Genomic DNA, 18,827 nt, shown 5'->3' on the forward strand with positions numbered 1-18,827 from the left:
TGTCTACATTTAAATCGTATAAAGATTTAAATAACAATAAAAACATGTAAAGTTAAATTTAAAGACAAATGGCGTTAGTATCAATCAGTGTCGAATTGCTCAAATGTGTTATGCGTTGTAATAAGAATTTAGAAATTATAAGTACTCGCATTTAAGTTTGAAGGGATAATGATATACATTCGATTTTTATTTGTTTTTTAATAGATTTTTGTTAAATAAATATGTAAAAAATCGTCCATTCACTTATATTTTGCAGACAACTTTACATTCATAATGCACTATATGGATTGATAAACTATATTATTATTATTATTATTAGTTATTGCCTAATTTAAAATTTCATATTTTAATTTGAAATAGCTACATTTTTAAGCCAATAATTTCTTATCGGTTTATAAAGCATTTACTCTACGAAATTCAGCTTTAAAATGGCTTGAAGGTAAAATTAAATCTTTTTGCAAACATCTTTTGGCGCGACTAAATATACCAAAAACTTATTTACAAAGACGTTTGTGGTAAAACAGTAAGGTAAAATTAATCGTACACAAAATTACACAGAGCGGCGCATCGCATTCTCGAAAACTTGAAGATTTTGATTTTTGTTTATGTTTTTGGAACGAGTAATTCATGGCTTAAATAACTTTTTAACCGTATACACATATTGATGATGTGACTTTTAAAGTACGACTGTATTTATTACACGATTTAAAACTTGACGTATTTATAAATTGCATTTACAAAGAGAATATAATACATTGCAAATTGGCAATATTGATAATCGATTAATTTGATGTGCCAAATTTAGACTCGTATCAATTGATAATAATAATTGTTGTCCATCACTGTGCTCGGATGCAATATTCGTCAGATTTAGACAATTCTCCAAGGTGCCGTCCATAACCTAGAGTCGAGTCGCGATGTGGGGTTACACAATATTGGGCAATTTTTTCTTTTTATTCTCATAACCCGTACTATCGTTTTATGGGTTTTTTTTTTTTTTTTGAAAACAATATAACATCTCAATCGAAAATCATAATTCATCGTTTACCGATGAACCAGACACGAGACGTTTGCGGTGATAGTGTGTGTGTTTGTGAGAGAGAGAGAGAAAGAAATTTGTAGTACTATAACGCGTTAGTATTTGACTAGCGAATTTAGCCGGATAGAAATATGCGCACAATGATGGAACACACCGACAAGCGCTCAACAAGTGCCGCGGAGCGCGCGTGAGTGAGTAGGTGTTAGTTCCGGACTTATAAGAGACTGCATTCGGATATCCCGGCGTCTTTTATTACCTCGCTCTTCCACGGATTCGGTTCAGCACAAATCTCCGGCGGTCATCCTCATCACCGAAACACACAGGTAAGTGAAAATACTTTTACATTATATTATATTGTTGTATACAATACAAAACAACTTTATTTATCACTATGTACCATTACACATTTTAAACGGACCGGTCGCTACTCAAAAATTTTTTTTTTTACATAAAAACGTTTTTGTTATTGTTATATTAAATATTAATACGACTTACAAATATCTGAATTCGCGTTAATTATAAAAATATGTTAAACGCAAAATCTAACAAATTTTCTTTCTCGAAAAAAAAAAGTGACCAGGCATTTATATAAGGATTTTTTTACTCGTGTTGTTTTCAAAACAAAAATGCCACTCGGCGGGCTTTCGTAAAACTTTTTAAACTAAGTGTTAAATTTAAAAAAAAAATTAGCCAATTTATTTAATTTACTTAGCGCATATTAAATATTTTACACGAAAAAAAAAATTGTATAATTTGGTCAACTAAATAAATAGTTGCTTTAAACATTAAGTTGGCCGAACTAACGGTGTATAGTTGCTTTGCCCAAACATTTATTGTGTCCATATGGTTTTAATTGATCGTGTGCCATCATTTCAGTTGATCTAACTGCTGATAGGTTCGAAAATTAATTGCGGTCGGTAAAATTATGGGCTCTAAACTATGCTCAAATACACAAATAGCCGAAATGGCGACAACGGCCATTAGAAGTATGAAATAATTGTGTATCGACCAAAATATAGTGTTTTACTGTACACTAATAAACGGCGGCAAGATAAGTCTATAAACGGCGATAATGTCTAGAACGGCGAAATTACTGGTTACATAGCGCACAATTTATTTTCATTTAAGCAAACAAATAAAGACAACGTTAAAACCTCCTCCGGTCGGTCAGGCGGTGCGTTTGAAATTATAATCATGTCCGCCCCGTAGGATTGTCGATGAACTTTAGAATAACATTATCCATCGACAGAAACAATATTGTTTTATGTACACACATACACCCATTTGTCTGGTGGTTCGATAAAAACAATGCCATCAGAGCCGTTTCTCGCGTGTTCCGTTATGTTGTACCGTATCATTATAATAATATAAAATATTGTAATATATGTATATATATTATTACAACGTAAAAAGTTACTCTCCCCGACGTCAAAGTCCAATTTTTTTATTTGCCAAAAATAAAAAAAAAATGTAAAAGTACCTGACCATGATTAATATATAATATATTTTTATGCCAAATCATTTATCACACACGCTAAAGACCGTGTGCCGTATCTCGCACTATATCAAACGGCAGAAGATATTATTAAAAAAAAAAAAAATGAATGTGTATATAGTTTGTTTTTAATTTAAGTGTTTCGAATTGGGTTTTACGAGGACAACTGTGTATAGGATGATGTAGGTATATTCTCAATGGTAGTTAAAACGCAAAAATAATTGCTTTTTTTTTTTTTCTTTACCGACTAAAATGTTTTGTAATAACCAAGTTGAAATGAAATTCAAGCTAAAATTATAAACAAATTACGCATTTTAATACGTGCGAGATTTACATAATAATAATAATAAACAACAACAACGTGGTAATAGTAATTGATCTAAAGTACGTTGGCTCTGTTTGGCCGACAAACTTTATATAATATATATTTTATCAACACCCTTCTTAAGATTAAAGTAAAAGTAAATTAAATTACTATCTATATAAATTGTCAATTTTCATTGTATTATTATTATTATTATTTTCTTCATTATTTCCAAATTAATTTAAGGGAAAATTAAATTTACTCGTATATATTTTTACATATTATAATACTTAGTCTGCAATATCGTTGAAATAACTTTGAGATTTAAAAATAATAATAATAATAATCGATTTGTAGCCGAATTACCTGACAAACGATGCGGTATAATAAAAAAAATGCTACTTTGAATTTTATCTTAGAAAAAATCGAAATAATTATATACCTATGTTAATGTTTGATAGCATTCAGGTCGGTTATTTTTACTACTACTACTCGATGCAACAATAATATTATTATGTCGCAGTGAAAATTATAAACTCGGTTGGAATAAAACCCGCATACGACAGGTGGCCGCTTATTAGCAAGCGGTTGTAAACCCTAATAGGTAAAAAACATAACCGTTTCATATCATTTTTTTTTTTTTTTTGTAAGTCTGTTAGGCAAGGTACTGTAGATCTAATCGATCGGAACAATATAATATAACGGTTGCGCTCGACAATCGAACCGACTCATCTCGAAAATGGTATTTCTATAGGAAACAAAAATTAAAAATTCTCAATCTGTTATGAAGCGACCTTACAGTGAGTGTGTGCCGCGTGTGCGTGCGGGATTTCGAATGATAACACGTCATTGACTTTCTCCGGGGCCGTTACGTCATTAAACATAATTTCTTATTGGAGTTAGTTAAGTGCTTGTGTAAATTTGAACGATTTACGTCACCCTTTTGGGCGGCTGTACAACTGTACAGTTATACAGCGGGCAACCACGTGCACGGTTAAACGCGCATCAACCGATTATTTTATTTTAATAATTAATATTATTTATATATAATACGAGCACGCTGTATACCATTGTCACCTCCGTATTGGCTTGGCATTAATCGACTGGTCATATCCGACGTGACACTGTCTGGAGATTTCAATGGGCTCAAGACGGCGGTTGGCCTAGTTTCGCGTGTGTGTTTATGAAACGGCATTAGTCAAGGGCGTCCGCAGGAAATATTTCTAGGAAAATAACTGGTGGAAAGACGAAGGACAATGATTTGTTTATTATTCAAAGAATTTCTGAGCGAACATGTTTGAATGGATGACCTTTACCTTTATGTATTATACGTACTGTGTAGCTGACAACACTTGACGCACGTCCAAAATTCGTTTTCCCAATCATATTATCATCATCATCATCATCATCATCGTGTAGTGGCAAAAATATACCTAATCGAACGGAAGCTTTAGTAACCATTTATTTTATGCCATAAGTACGTAGATTGTAGAACGGAACGTTTAGCTTTTACTTTCTCGGTCCACTTTTTTGCCCCCAAACTGATATTGCAATACAGTACCTACTTTGTTCTGTCATAGTATGCTGTGTGACTAGAGTTGGAAAAAAACCGTGTTTTAGGGAATTTAAAAATCTAAAATTTTAACCGAAAAATCAGCACTTTGACTTGGGATTATCAGTTGACGTTGATTTAAATACGGATGTACCTAAACCTTATCGCACATACATTCGGTATAATTTTCAATTTTTTAAAGTCATAATATTGTGTATAGAAAATTAAACGTTCTTTGCGAGTATCGCGGAGTGTTTAAACGATTTTTTATTTAACCTGTACTTTGTTGAATGTTCACAAAGTTTGAGCCAATCTAACTCTTTTTCAAACAGGGTTGACGAAATTAAAGTAAGGTTTTTTTTTTTTAAATTTTGGCCTCAGTATTAGTATACGTACTTCTATAAGATTGTTTGTACATGTAATGTGAATAATTTAGATTAGATTAAAAAGTTTTAACGAGTTTAGGCAACAAAAAAAAAAAATTAAAATACATTATTACAAAACCAATACCTACTAGTCTCCGCAATGAAGCTGAAAAAAATCTCTTTAAATCCTTTTTAATTTAAATATGTATGTAAAATTATAATTTATTATAGTCGGCTTTATTTATATTTGTTTGAATTTAAAAGTAGTATTCATATTTTTGAAATGATTAAAAACCGAAGGTCGATTAAAATACGATTTTAGTATAAAAAAATAATATTTTATTTCCAACAAAATTTATGTTGCATAGTACATTGCTAAGCCGCAATTACTCTTTCTCATACTATATCTTTTTTGGACGTAGTGAAATAATTTAATTGGAAAGCATTCGTCTATGCGCGATTAAAACACACGTTGCTTCATTTATTTTATTCGTTCATGAATTTATTTAAATTGGTATTTTTATACGTTATGCACAGCTTCGTGTAGAAAAAAAAAAACATTGACGTTTTTGCTTGTTGAATTTTTCTATAAAAAAAAAATACAAACCATCACCCCAAGGAATTTAATAACAAATCGAATTGATATTCCCCGTGGCAGGAAAAAAACAAATCGAGCGCCGGTGACGTTTTTCGATGGTTAAAGTTTACAATTGTTCTCAAAACACATACACCGTATTCGCACATGCATACAGATATATATATATATATATATATATAAACATATGTGAATCTATAATCTAGCACGTGTGTGTATGTGTGTGGGTTTAGGACAGAGTCGATATATTTTCTATAATATTATTAAATCGGTATTGATATTTGAAAGTTGTTCATCTAATATTTTTTAAGCACCAAACGTCTCTCTATACGTGTACTGCGCGTGCAATCGTTATTACATTTATAACTATACGCTAACGCTATTAGTAAGCATACACGCGAGTATTGTACATGCTTGTTTTTTAAGAAAGTCTCATCAGTTCATCGCAACAGTAAGCTTATATACAAGTTTATAATATGATTAAGTACGTTTGTCGTCAATGGATACTTATATTTTTTTGTTAACCGACGTTTTGTAGTTTTTGCAATATGTATTTAATTCATTTATTGACGAAAAAGCATACAAGAAAACTTGCATCCCAATTAAACGCGTTTCGTTTTAGTTGAAATTATTTATTTATGGCCGACACGCGTGTATAGTGTTATACTTCTCATCTAACCCCTATTGTTTTACCATACAAAGTTCTTCAAAGTTATTAATTATACATTTATTAATATTAACTTTAAAACACACACTCACGCACACTCAAGCGAAAGCTCAAATATATATATATATATATATATATATATATTGATATCAAAGAGGTAATTTGTACCGGGGAAAGTAATATACCTAAGTCACTTGAGTAAAATCAAACGGATAAAAAATGTATTAGTATAAATACACCCAAACTTTGGCGTTTTCTTGTAAGATAGTATTACCTAACGAAATAAGTTGTTTTCAAACTGTATACCATCTTCAAACATGAATACGTTGTTGATTGCTTTAAAGATGGGACTTGAGTGTTTTAAACGAAAAGTTTTTCTTATAAAATTTGTCTACAAAATAGTCATAACGAGAACCAATAAAATGAGAATATATAAATAATAAACGCTTAAGTGTTTAAACTTTTATATTGCCTAACCGGTTAGTTACAAACACGCCCATTGATCATCTAACTTTATTTTATTACTCAAACATATTCTAGCAGTTAAAAAATATAATACATTTGTACATTTATTAGACATATTTAAAATATATTTCAATTTTTCTCGATAGTATTTAGGTTTTTAATAAAATAATCTCTTAGCTTAATGTTACAATAAATACAAATCAATAATTTTTACCGCATATAAATAGTCTCAATCAGAAGTTTACAATTTCGTACAAGTACATCATTCATGTCATCATTTGTACCAGAAAATGAACTATTATTAAATCGGTTCTTTTTTTTTGTAACAAAATGTGGCCAATGCTTGTTTGTTTATACGAGTATCGTACTTTTTACTGAGTTTTTGAAAAACTTATTGTTATTTATTATTCATAAATCGCGACTGTAAATAAACTCTGAATCCAAAAAAACAAAGTTTAGTCTTTAATTTTCCCATATCAAAACCACTATTTTCTTTAGTTTGGTAATAAAATTTAAATTGAATATTATAATTAAAAATATTATTTGTATTCAAGTATAAAATACCATCATATCGTGTTTTGTATAATTAAATAGCCCACAGTGCTTACTGTTCTCGTATACGTTACCCTTTGATGACGTTACCCTTGGAACAAGTTAATCTATGTACCCAAATGTATTTGCATGGTTTATGTTTTGCATAAAAACCAAGTAGCAATAATCCCTTAATCTGTGACCTCATCATGTTTTCCACAAATAAAAAGAAAACTGTTTGAATAGCGAACCAAAGTTCAATTTTTCTCATGAGTCCATTATTATTGGCGCTTTTAAACATTTATATTATTCGGTAAAACTTCCAAAAAGCCTTACACGCCTCATTAATTCTAAAAACATTGAGATATTGGTAAAATGTTGAATTAGGTAGTTATAAAAAACGTGACTGTACATTATGTTTTCATATATTTTTAGTTGTAGCGCGTGTACAGCATTTTGAATATTTATCGTACAAGTTTATTAATTTTACAAATTTTATAATTTTATAAAATAAGGTGTATCATTATCGCCAACCGAAAGCCTTTAAACGATAATAAGCGGGTTTTCGAATAATATTCGGTCATGAAACTGAAACTCAATAAACTTTAGCCTATAAAATATGTTTGGTTTCAAAATTCAAACAGCGGCCTAAACAAAAATGTAATAAAAAACAGTTTTCAACAAATGCTATTCAACGACTTAACCAAAAACTATCAAAAATAAAATGATATATTTAAACGACGTCATTTTTCACAAAAAAACCTTATAATAAAATGATGTTGGCTTTAACTGATTTTCAGTGGTTTTCTTCTAATTTTAACTTGTGAAATATAAAATATAATAAACATGTACAAAAATGTTAGTAAACGTCTAAGCATGATTTTTTATCAAATTATTTTAATGTAAGATTTATTCTGATTATAACATGATATAAAAACTATTTTCTTCGTACTTAATATAAGATCCCTTTCTTTTTCACAACTGCTATCTTGTCCGAATCCTCTTCTTGAGCTAGGACACGCCTCTCTATCCTTCACGATTGTTGTCGACTCAAATTTTCTTCATTTTTTATAGGCCCTACAGTAAAATATTAAATATTTATTATTTTATAAGTTATATTTTACTAAAAACATTTGTTTTGCTGTATGGATAAGTTGTATAGACAATAACAGTTAATACAGTTTGAGATCAAAACAAATAGAAAATGATTAAAAATATTTCATTTCTTTGCCTGTAAAGTATATTCGCTGTTATGACTAAGGCGCAATTTCGATACCGCGTCTAAAAGTTTTCCAAAAATGGTTTTTTTTTTTCATTTAAACTTTTTTTAATTCAAAGTAGTAACTTATAGATTTTCTTTAAAAAACATAATACGTATTGGAAAACAAATATTCCGTAAAGAAATAGCAAACTACATTTCAATATTTACACATACATCGACTTTAGTACACGATTTTATTTATCACTTAGTATTATACGATTACCCTGTGTTGTTTATGTTTGTTATTACATGGATATATTAACCACTTGCTGTTGAACCACCGCTTTGAATATCTAAATAATGTTTAAAGCTTAAGCCCTAGTTGTAAACTTGTCATGATTAATGTATTTTTAATACAGACACAAATTACTATATTAATAATATATTATTAATAATGTTATATTTACATTATTGATGAAATTTTGGTCAATGGCAAGAATGAAGATTAAAATAATTTTAGGGTACATGTGTAAAATATTAAGTTCTTATTTTTGATATCATCTTTAAAATTTAGAAGGAGTACTCGAAAAACTAAGACTACTTTTAGTAAGTAGAAGCTTTAATAATACTATTGATATATCTAAGAAGGCTTTTCCAAAATCAAAAAGGGAAAACTAAACTATTTCAATATTTGATCTCCCCTTCTCATTTTCAAAATACCAATTAGATGCTAATTAGCCGTTCTAACGGTATTATGTACACGAAGACAAAAATAAACTAATTATTGCAAAACAAATAATTTTTAATCTCAGCATCGAAGGTATTATAAAATTGGTATATTTTTTTAATCGATAATTTTTGTATTTTATTAAATTGTTCAAACGTTCAACATCATTAAAAGTTTAAAATAAATATTAAGAATTCTATTTGGAAAAATATAAGGATTATCATATTATTCATCGAGTTTGAATGGCTTAATGATAATATTACATAGATTTCTAACATGTCAGCTGTTTATCGAACGATATCGTTGTTCAAAAGGAAAAGTTCAAGGATGATCTATTCACATTAAGTTTTGATCGTCAGTCTACGTAGAACAAAAATTGTACGTGTCGTTTAAACAAAGCCAAAATACTCGAGTCCCTTAAAAGTTGTCTGTACCTACTTCATTATTATTATATTCTTATGTATTATGAAGTATTATAAGACATAACAACATGTTGTTTTTTTTAAATATATATTTCTTATCTGTTTGTTTAAACTGCTGCTGTCGAGAGCACTCTTACCCGGTTTTATTTTTTCCGTTAAAAATAAACAATATTCAGCACTATATCCGAGATGGAGTTTATATAATATTATCACACCAAGCGCATCTGGCCAACAGGGAAACATGTTTATAATTCGAGAATAGCTATATAATATTGATACATATAACTATATATATACCCACACAAGTTAATAAGAATTCCCAAGCAATAAAATCGACCGCAAATGCAATCAAATACTATTACAAAACTGAGATGGCCTATCGGGATCGCCGAGTTCATTTACCGGGTAGACAATAAAAGCACGTCAAAACGGGTAAGGTCTAAATTGTGTTTAATACAAATCAATTACTTTGCATAGTTTTCGTCCTCTGCACACGATACACGGGAACGACGTTACGGAAACATAATTATATGGAAATCACATTGAAAGGCACCTAATAAAAAAAAAAAAGCATTAATAAATAATTATGCTTGAAATTATTAACAAAATCCAAGCAATGATATTTTTTAACAAATACCGCGAAAATCAATTACCTATTTTATTTAAACAAATCTGTACCTAAAAGTTTTAAGTTTTACTTAAAATACCTTATGAAATTGTACAAAATACTCTACCACGCCCACGCCAAATATGCAAATGATAGCCGAGTAATTGGTATTCGGATTTGACGAAGACATAAGTCTTTGACCTTTGCAGTGACCGGCATGGGGTTTTACAAAACAGCACATGCAGTTAGATATACCGACCCACCAACTTTTATCAGCCAAAACGAGTGGATTTGTTTTTATATTAATTTTTTGGCTAAGAATTAAGAAACATATACGTATTAAAAAAATAAAAAAATAAAAATTTTTTATAGATGAGTTAAAATGTTTAACTTGTATGGTAGGTGCACATCTTGTAGTCGCATTATACACGGTAAGCTAAATGGGCTCCACTGGACCTTTGTAGGTGTCGTGTGTCCATTCAAAAAAATGAAATTCTCGTGGTACGCCTTTTATATTATAACATGTGTTGGTATCGCAGAGGTGACTCTTTTGCTTGTTGCGTTAAAAAAAGCAACAAAAAAAACCCCCAAAGAAATGATTCGCTCAGACTTCTATCCGAGCATTCGGAGGCAGTGGTTTTCCTCGAAGACGTGATTCGACTTCTCCACTGGTAATTGATGTATTTCTCGTAAAAACTTACATTGTAAAAATACTGAACAATCAAACTTGACTGGTGTTTTTTTTATTTTAACAACCGCGCGTATTTGCTAAATGTTTTACGGGGTTCGACGTGATTCCTCGCTAAGAACAACCCCGAAGACAGCCGTTAACCCGACCGTTCCTCTCTTTACTAGTGAATGACATGCAGTAATCTTGTAAACAGTTACATCAAAATAACGAAATTTCAGTCCAGAAACAACAAAGTCTGATGTTCGGAAGGCGTTCCGTATAGACAATTTCGGTGCACGCGTGTGTAGAATAATAATGGACACAAAACGAACGTTTCCAAACACTCGACGGGCCAATTTTGACAGGCAAGAATTAAACTGAATTCAAAGTCTATACGAAACTTTAGATTAGTCCAGCCAACAACAACAGATCATCCTGTAATATTACAATAGTGGCCTTCGAGTTCAGTCAAAACAATATGCGAATAACACAACATATTATCCATATTGTGTCCTGGTCAATACTAAAACTATAATAATTACTATATCATAGCAATCGAGATTGCATAAAAGCTGCATATACCAGCTTATTGAATAAATTCAGTACGATCATATCCAGGTATATTATATAATTTATAATATAATTATTTTAATAACGAACGATAATATGCTCAAGTCTCGGTTTTGTCCAATATCTTACCGAGATCTTTTATGGTAAACCCGTGTTTTTTAGCTGATGGCTATTAATATTTTAATAAGTCGATATATTTTTTTTCTTGCCTTTGTATGAAAAGATTTAAGTGGGTTGTCAAGTTTCGTTGCTTGATATTCGCTTAAAAATTCAAAGAAAAAGTATTAACGTCGACCATCGTTGATTTGGTTTTTTTTTTACCCTAGAGTGAAACAAGTTTTATCATTGAGGATAATACCTATAAGTTTTTCGTTATTTATTCATAACACGATTAACCTTTTTTTTTTTTTACATTTTTGTTTTATATTCCGTATCCGTATAGAATTAATAATGTAATTGTGGTAGTAAATGGTGAACTTGTAATTTTATTTTAAGCGAATCACTTCAACCCACATGTTTATCATTGCACAATCATTTGTCATCCGGCGAAAAAAGATTTACCCTCTTGCTTTTGTATTTCCGCCGAAAAGATCATCTAGACGGCATTTAACAATCTCATACGACCTTTTTTCGGGGTACATAATAATAACGCTAACGACAAAAATTAAAAATATACGTCCGCCTCGCCACTTCCTGTCAAAAAATAAGTGTGGGAATTATGCACATCTCTTGTTTGTTTGTTTGTTGAAAAAAAGATACAAGAAGCTAGCAATTAGCCCAAGTTGCTCGTTAACAAGATTAAATTTAATGGATATGTCTGCAGTTCTGGTTAAAAAAAAACACTCTACCCAGTATATATGTATATTACTTTTCCGTCTCCACTAGAAAACAATGCGTTTAATTTGTCTTTTTTATATTCAGACCAAATTACAAAAGCCGTCCGTCAACGAGCACAGTATAGTAAATCGCATTAAAAAAAAAAAAACTAACAATAGTCGTATTATATATTATTCAAATTTAATTGCTCGTTAAACTTGAATACACAACATGTGTACAACATTATATAACACGTAATTACCACGTGCTTGAGGTCTGAGGTTTGCAATACGATGCTTGGCGTTTTTAAAAGGATTTCTGGAATTTGTCAGTTTAAAGAGCTTATGTAACATTGTGCCATATGTTTTGGCTTGCTCTTACAAGTCGAAATTTATACGTGCCACTTGTTCCCTTGTCGCAACTCTGTAAATCAAATGTAGACACTAAACCCCGAGGAGACGAGAAATAAATAAATGTCTATATTGGATTACCCGCAGTGTATCCGCTCAGCTTTTTATCACCCCGCCAATACGTTATTCACATCTCATTCAGCATCGCCCCATTTAAGTTGAACCAATATTTCCGGTTACCATATACACAATAGGAACTACACAACAAAACACAACCCTTAAGTTTACAGAACTTAACAGACCATGCCGAACACGGTGAAATTTAAAGAAACCCGGCACGTTATAAATGGTGTTTGGGTTTATTTTCAAATTTGTTTGATCATTGCGAGTAGACCAAGTATAATGTTTGTACGAAATAAATGCTAAGGGTGGCCGTAGGTGGGGTCGTTACCCTACTACTTATTTTTAACTTCAACGCGACGCTGAAAAAATATTGGTTTTAAAACGATGTGCTCAGTGTTTTTGTTTTTTATGTCTGCAGACAGGATAACATGTTCCTTATGAGCCGATTTTTAATCTCAAAACTATTCAGTAAATATTTACACCCAAATAAATCTTTGTGTACGTCGATTGTTTTTTAAGCAATATAATTCAATAATATCTCTCTCTCTCTCTCTCTAATAGCTAATTTTAGAATTTACTATTTACATAGTTTTTTTTACGTTTGAAAAAAAAAATGAAAAACAATAAGTTTGAAACTTGATATGAATTCAAGTGGTAAAAAGCCATTTTATATAAATCAAATTTCAGACAGTTTTTGGACTTGAGACTTTAATAGCATTAAACTCGTGTTCTTACAACTTCAAAAGCTAAACTATAACAACAACAAAAAAAAAAACTAGACGTGCAGTGCAAAATCAGAAGCCAAAATTCAGATACAACTAAAAAATATCTTATAAACATTTATTTTGGCTCGTGTTCCAGATAAAAAAAAATGTTAAACGTTGTTGTACAGCGTCTTATTATAAATGCATTTTGAAAAACAACAATGTTACACCCGCAATATTTAATGAAAACTAAAATATACAATAAAATATTCCTTTTTTGATATGATATATTAAAAAAATATATAGGAAAAGTTGGAATTATCATTTTCCACGCTACTCTGAGTATAGTACGCGTTATAAAATGTATACAAGACGTGTCAAATTATGAAATTATTTAAAATACACATTTTTATAATGCACATTTATATATTGTGATTTTTTTGGAAATGTCATAAGTTAAAATTAAAAACGCGCCTTTTAGATTTTAATATATTACTGCGCTTAAAAAAAGATGTAAATATTTTTAACAATACGTCGTATAAAACTCATATTAAGGCCAACACGACTGTAGTGACTTCTTTCAATTTTGATTTAATATGATAACATCCTGTAGAAGAAAAACCAGTCTGGAACGATTGGTTGCTTGGTTATTATGATAAAAGTAAAAAAAAAAATCAAAATCAAACGTATATATAATATAACAATCAAGTGACGGTTATTGCAAATCCTATTATAATGTTGAATTAATTTTTGGCATTTTTTTTTGTTTTTTGTTTATTTCAGAAAATGTCTACATTATACAATGTGACCGTTGTGATGGCTGCATTCTTGTTGCTGGTCGTCGGCAACTGCGAATGCAGGATAAACAATCTGCCAACGCAGTGTCTCCCAGGATTGTTGGAAGATGCCCCGCCCAAAGTACGGGAAGCTTGTTTCACTTTGTCGACCATCCGCACACTGTCCAACGCTATCGAAACATACATACAGGACAAACAATATCCGGTGTCCATGCCCTGTAAGTATAAACACACAAAAGCACACCAATATTGTAGCGTGTGCAAGTTATAATAATAATAACAATACTTACGGGAAAAATGTACACCGACAAACGTACATTTTGTTTAAATGTAAACTATTTGCTCGAGACATTAGTTTACTGAAATCTATATATTTATCACCAGCTATAACTTAGAAAAAAATAAAAAACAATTTTAGCTTAACCAAGAACGATTAATTGAAAACGGTTAGTATTTTTTATTGGACCGTTCATGTTATCAATACAATTATTCATATTCGATTGCCATCAAAAACATTAAGTATTTGTGTTAAGACAAAAATAAAAATGTTTCAATGAAATATTTCTAAAATTGTACTATTTTTTTTTTTATTTGATTGTACTTAGATAAATAGAAAAATATGTTTTATGTTTTTTAGACGCCAGAATGGCCGACGGTCTGACCGACACTGCAATGCAAAACGATAAACGTCAGGACTTGGATCACGTTTTCCTCAGATTCGGCCGCAGACGACGTTGAATAATCGAATAAAATTTAAAAAAAACAAACAAACACTTAAGATAACTTCCTTCTTTTTCTCTTAGATCCTCGATAAACTCTTTAACGCATATTTGTGTAACCTCGCGCATTTTTCACATGTTATACTACATACCTAAATATTATAATTATTACATAATACAATTAAAAAAAAAAAACATTTAAAAAGTAAAATTTAGGTACCATCTCGACATTCATCTAAGCATTTATTTTAGGGTCCCATCTTTATTATTTACGAATAATAATATTATGACGGATTCCATCGCGTCGTACAATAGTACAATTACTTATCGTTAGAAAAACCATTATTTTTACTATAACACATAACGTAGAGACTTTTATTTATTTATTAATTTATTTCTTAGTATTATTATTATTACCTATTATTATTTGTTTATATACTTGTATCGTCAGTAGGACTGAATGTCTGCTCATATGTACTTAAAACATTACAAACTAGTCTGCTGTATTTTTTAATTATTAGTTTTATTAGTTTAAGTTAAATGTTATATTATGTTATGTCGGTATATAATTATTAATTAATAAACACCTACATTTAATTTGGTACACGATAATAAAGCGAGCGATACTGTTAAACCCGTTATTACTATACAACTACTATTATTATTATTATATATAAAATAGAAATAATACAAACAAATTACTTAAGAAAGACTATAATAATATATATATATATATATATACACCTACAAAACAAAAACCGTTGTGTTAATTTATTTTCTCATTCCTTTATGCTAAACATGTTTGTAAAAAAAAAAATCTACGCTTTTTTTAGCGTGCAAATGCAAATTGTACTATTTACCCTTGTTTCTTAAAGAATATTCAATGTATCTATTTTGTACTGAATTTGTATTCAAATATTTTCAAACGCTTAAATTGATCTTTAAACAAAAAGGAATATAGATGACGCCACACCCTCGTGCAAGGGCTGTAGAGTAAAAAAGCTTCCCATGCAAAACAACAACTACCGTTTGAATTTGATGCCATCATTTTTTTTTCTTTTCGAAATTATCGATTCAAAGATATTACAAACTCAACCGTCAAAGCTATTGATGTATATGCAATAAATACTATAGCAGTAACCCAAATATTTAAATCTATTTTATATAGATACATATTATGTAAGGAAGACGGTTAAAAAAAACATATTCAATTCAGGACTTATACACTACTGTTTTTATTGAATTAGAGGTATTAAATTAATACGTGTTTACCTGTATTTATGCGATAATATATTTTGTACGGGTACAGTAGTAATGTATTATCTCATTATGTAGCTTAACAGGCCTTGAAGACCCATGAGCTGGATTCTTGATGAATTCGCTAAACGGGACGGATCTATTGACAGAATAGTCGATTAGTTCGACCAAATATTTTCAATGTAAAAACACCAAGCGACAGTATTTTTCCATTCATAAATCTTAGCATAGCCATAATTGGCATACAATACTAGAACTTTGGTAGGTGCATTTTAATACATGTAATGAGTTTGGTCTGGTACAATATAATACCTAAAAAGCATTAAAATTTCAAAAAAAGACACTAAATAATAGTGATTTTTTGTGTGTTGTGTCTGTGTGTCAGCTGAAAAAGTCACAATAATTCTTCGCAAGTTCTAAGTAAATTAAAAAAAAAACCCTAAATAAACGGGCCAAATTACTACTCATCGACTGACATTGACTTATTCAATGACGTGGCTCCTTCCAACTCTCGTCTAAACTTTTATATCTTTAAAATTGGAAAAGTTATTCCATACTAAAACAAACTATGCTACGGGTTGCAATTTCAATTTCGCAAGTTACCCCACCACATGAAATTAACCCTTAATCATTTTGACTTGCTCGATGCTTGAAATTACCGTGTCAAAGTTTTTCTCTGAAACTATTTCGTTTTGAAAATGTTTTATCACAGCTAGTTGATTTATTTTTTCTGTTAAGCGTTATTATACTATGGTTGAAACTTGAAATTCTATTTATTTGGACATTATATATTTACTATACCGATCTATTAGTACAATCATTTAACATTTTTATTTTTTAAGATTTTTTTATTACCGATTGCACATGATTTCTAAGTAAAAAAAAAAAAAAATTAGCGGATTTTTCAAGCAAATACAAATCCAGAAATGTTAAGCCCCCTCGGTTACAACATTAACACTGCTAATAATTTTTTTTATTTACAAGACAAAATACCTACAAACATTAGAGAGGAATTTGCTCCTATGGTAATTTTTTTCTTTTTAACCCAAGCTGTACGAATAAAATAGTGATGTCGCTCGTGATAAAGCAGCAACCGTTGTGTTGTGTACCTTTTTGTGCTCAAAATTCACTTTATCAAAAGACCCATTCTAAAGTGTATGTTGGTAGGCATTATTGTTTGCGCACAAATTGAAGACTGTATAAAAAAAAGTCTAGGGTATTTTATCGCCTCGATATTTTTCAGTCTCCATAGTCCACATGGGCATTGGCCGCCGTAATATGTACTTTTTAAAGTGGGTCGTTCATAGTAAAATAAAAAAATATCCTGTCTCAAATTTTACACGACACCTTTATCTCAAGGTAACCGTTTAAAGAAACAACAACATTTTAAAGTGATCATGCGAAAGCAAATTGAATATTGAAAATAAAAAACAATTAATTTAGGCTTTTTTTAAGGACTTTTATTAGAATATTTTAAAACAATTTAATCCGATCTTAGTTTAGGTCAATGTTAAACGAACTCTATTTTTTCACCAAAATAATCATAATAATTACATCGTTAGTAACATTTTAAGAAAACGTGATTTTTAAGGTAACTTGATGAAGTTTAGTGCAAAATAGAAAACAACAAATCTAAAGGTCGACTTGCATGCGAAAAACCCCGCGCTTAAATACACCTTATAATTAATTTACTAAATTCTCAATTAATTAACAAGCATAAATAATATTAAATTCCTCGTGTACATGTTTTTCTTCTTATATTTAAATATTGTTTTGAAACTTTTACAAAGATACTATTTTTTTTTTACAGGTAGGTATTTTCAGTGTAGTTTTTTCTAGCGTGTACCATTGTAAAAGTCGATTTTGTCAAATTCAAACAATGTTACAATATAATGTTATCAGCGAACCCACTTTCGTAATTACATTTATCATTTGCCGGCTTCCGAAAAGGATCTTGTCTTGTCCATAACAAAAATTGAATAAATGTGTAATGTAATTTTTCACGACCTTAACCTAATCCGGAATACCAACACTATTGTTACGACTTTCGTTTAATGAAAAAAAAATTTAACATGTCACTAAGATTAAACTACAGAAAATTGCCATTAAATTATTAAAAAAGGACGCCACTCCTATTAATAAAATATAGTTTAAAAAAACTAAAAAACACGCTTAAATAGTAAAATAAACTAAAAAGTAGAAAATAATTTTCAATATAGAAATCAATTAACAAAAAATAAATAGTATTATTGTGAAAAAAGTGTGGGGCGCTTTTCAAGAACTGATATATGTAGCACCCCACGCTTTTTTCATAATAATACTATTTATTTTTTATTAATTGATTTCTATATTGAAAATTATTTTCTACTTTTCAGTTTATTTTACTATTTAAGCGTGTTTTTTAGTTTTTTTAAACTATATTTATTTTCCACTTTTTAGTTCGATGTGCTTTAAAATCGTGTTTTTTTAGCTCTAGTACATACGTGTCTCTATTACTTGAAAACTTCAGGTAAACAACGATGAATACACGCATGTATGTTCGGTTGCCTATCTCTTTTAGTTACATAGTTACATACAAACATACAAACATACAAACATACATACATACATACATACAAGTGAAGCTAATATAAGCTTGTTAAAAAGTACCATCGTCTTAACTAGATTCATTCTTTTGAAATCGGTGCACCGGATATATGTCTTGCAATAAGTGTTAATATTTAATATCTATTAAGTGTAATAATATCTCCACGTGGTACTCTACATAATTAATTTTGAAACTATAACAGCTTTATAATTTATGGAAATTGTGCATTAAACGTACAAAACAAATCAAGACTAATAAAATTAA

At 29.9% G+C, this 18,827-nt stretch overlaps 1 protein-coding gene across 1 annotated transcript; it reads left to right on the forward strand.

The window, feature by feature from the left end:
- Nucleotides 1-1,194: 1,194 nt before the first annotated feature.
- LOC126843218 (myosuppressin) lies at nucleotides 1,195-15,450 on the forward strand. The gene is made up of 3 exons (XM_050580594.1): nucleotides 1,195-1,362; nucleotides 13,987-14,218; nucleotides 14,638-15,450. Exons 2-3 carry the CDS (start codon nucleotides 13,990-13,992, stop codon nucleotides 14,736-14,738), a joined length of 330 nt encoding a protein of 109 aa, XP_050436551.1. The 5' UTR covers nucleotides 1,195-1,362; nucleotides 13,987-13,989; the 3' UTR covers nucleotides 14,739-15,450.
- The last annotated feature ends 3,377 nt before the right edge of the window (nucleotides 15,451-18,827 follow it).

Source organism: Adelges cooleyi, unplaced genomic scaffold (genome assembly GCF_023614345.1).
Source record: "Adelges cooleyi isolate 19-005CV unplaced genomic scaffold, UGA_ACOO_1.1 ACOO_flye_CR_arks_rails_tigmint_CR_PRNA_574, whole genome shotgun sequence".
NCBI classification, from domain to species: domain Eukaryota; kingdom Metazoa; phylum Arthropoda; class Insecta; order Hemiptera; family Adelgidae; genus Adelges; species Adelges cooleyi.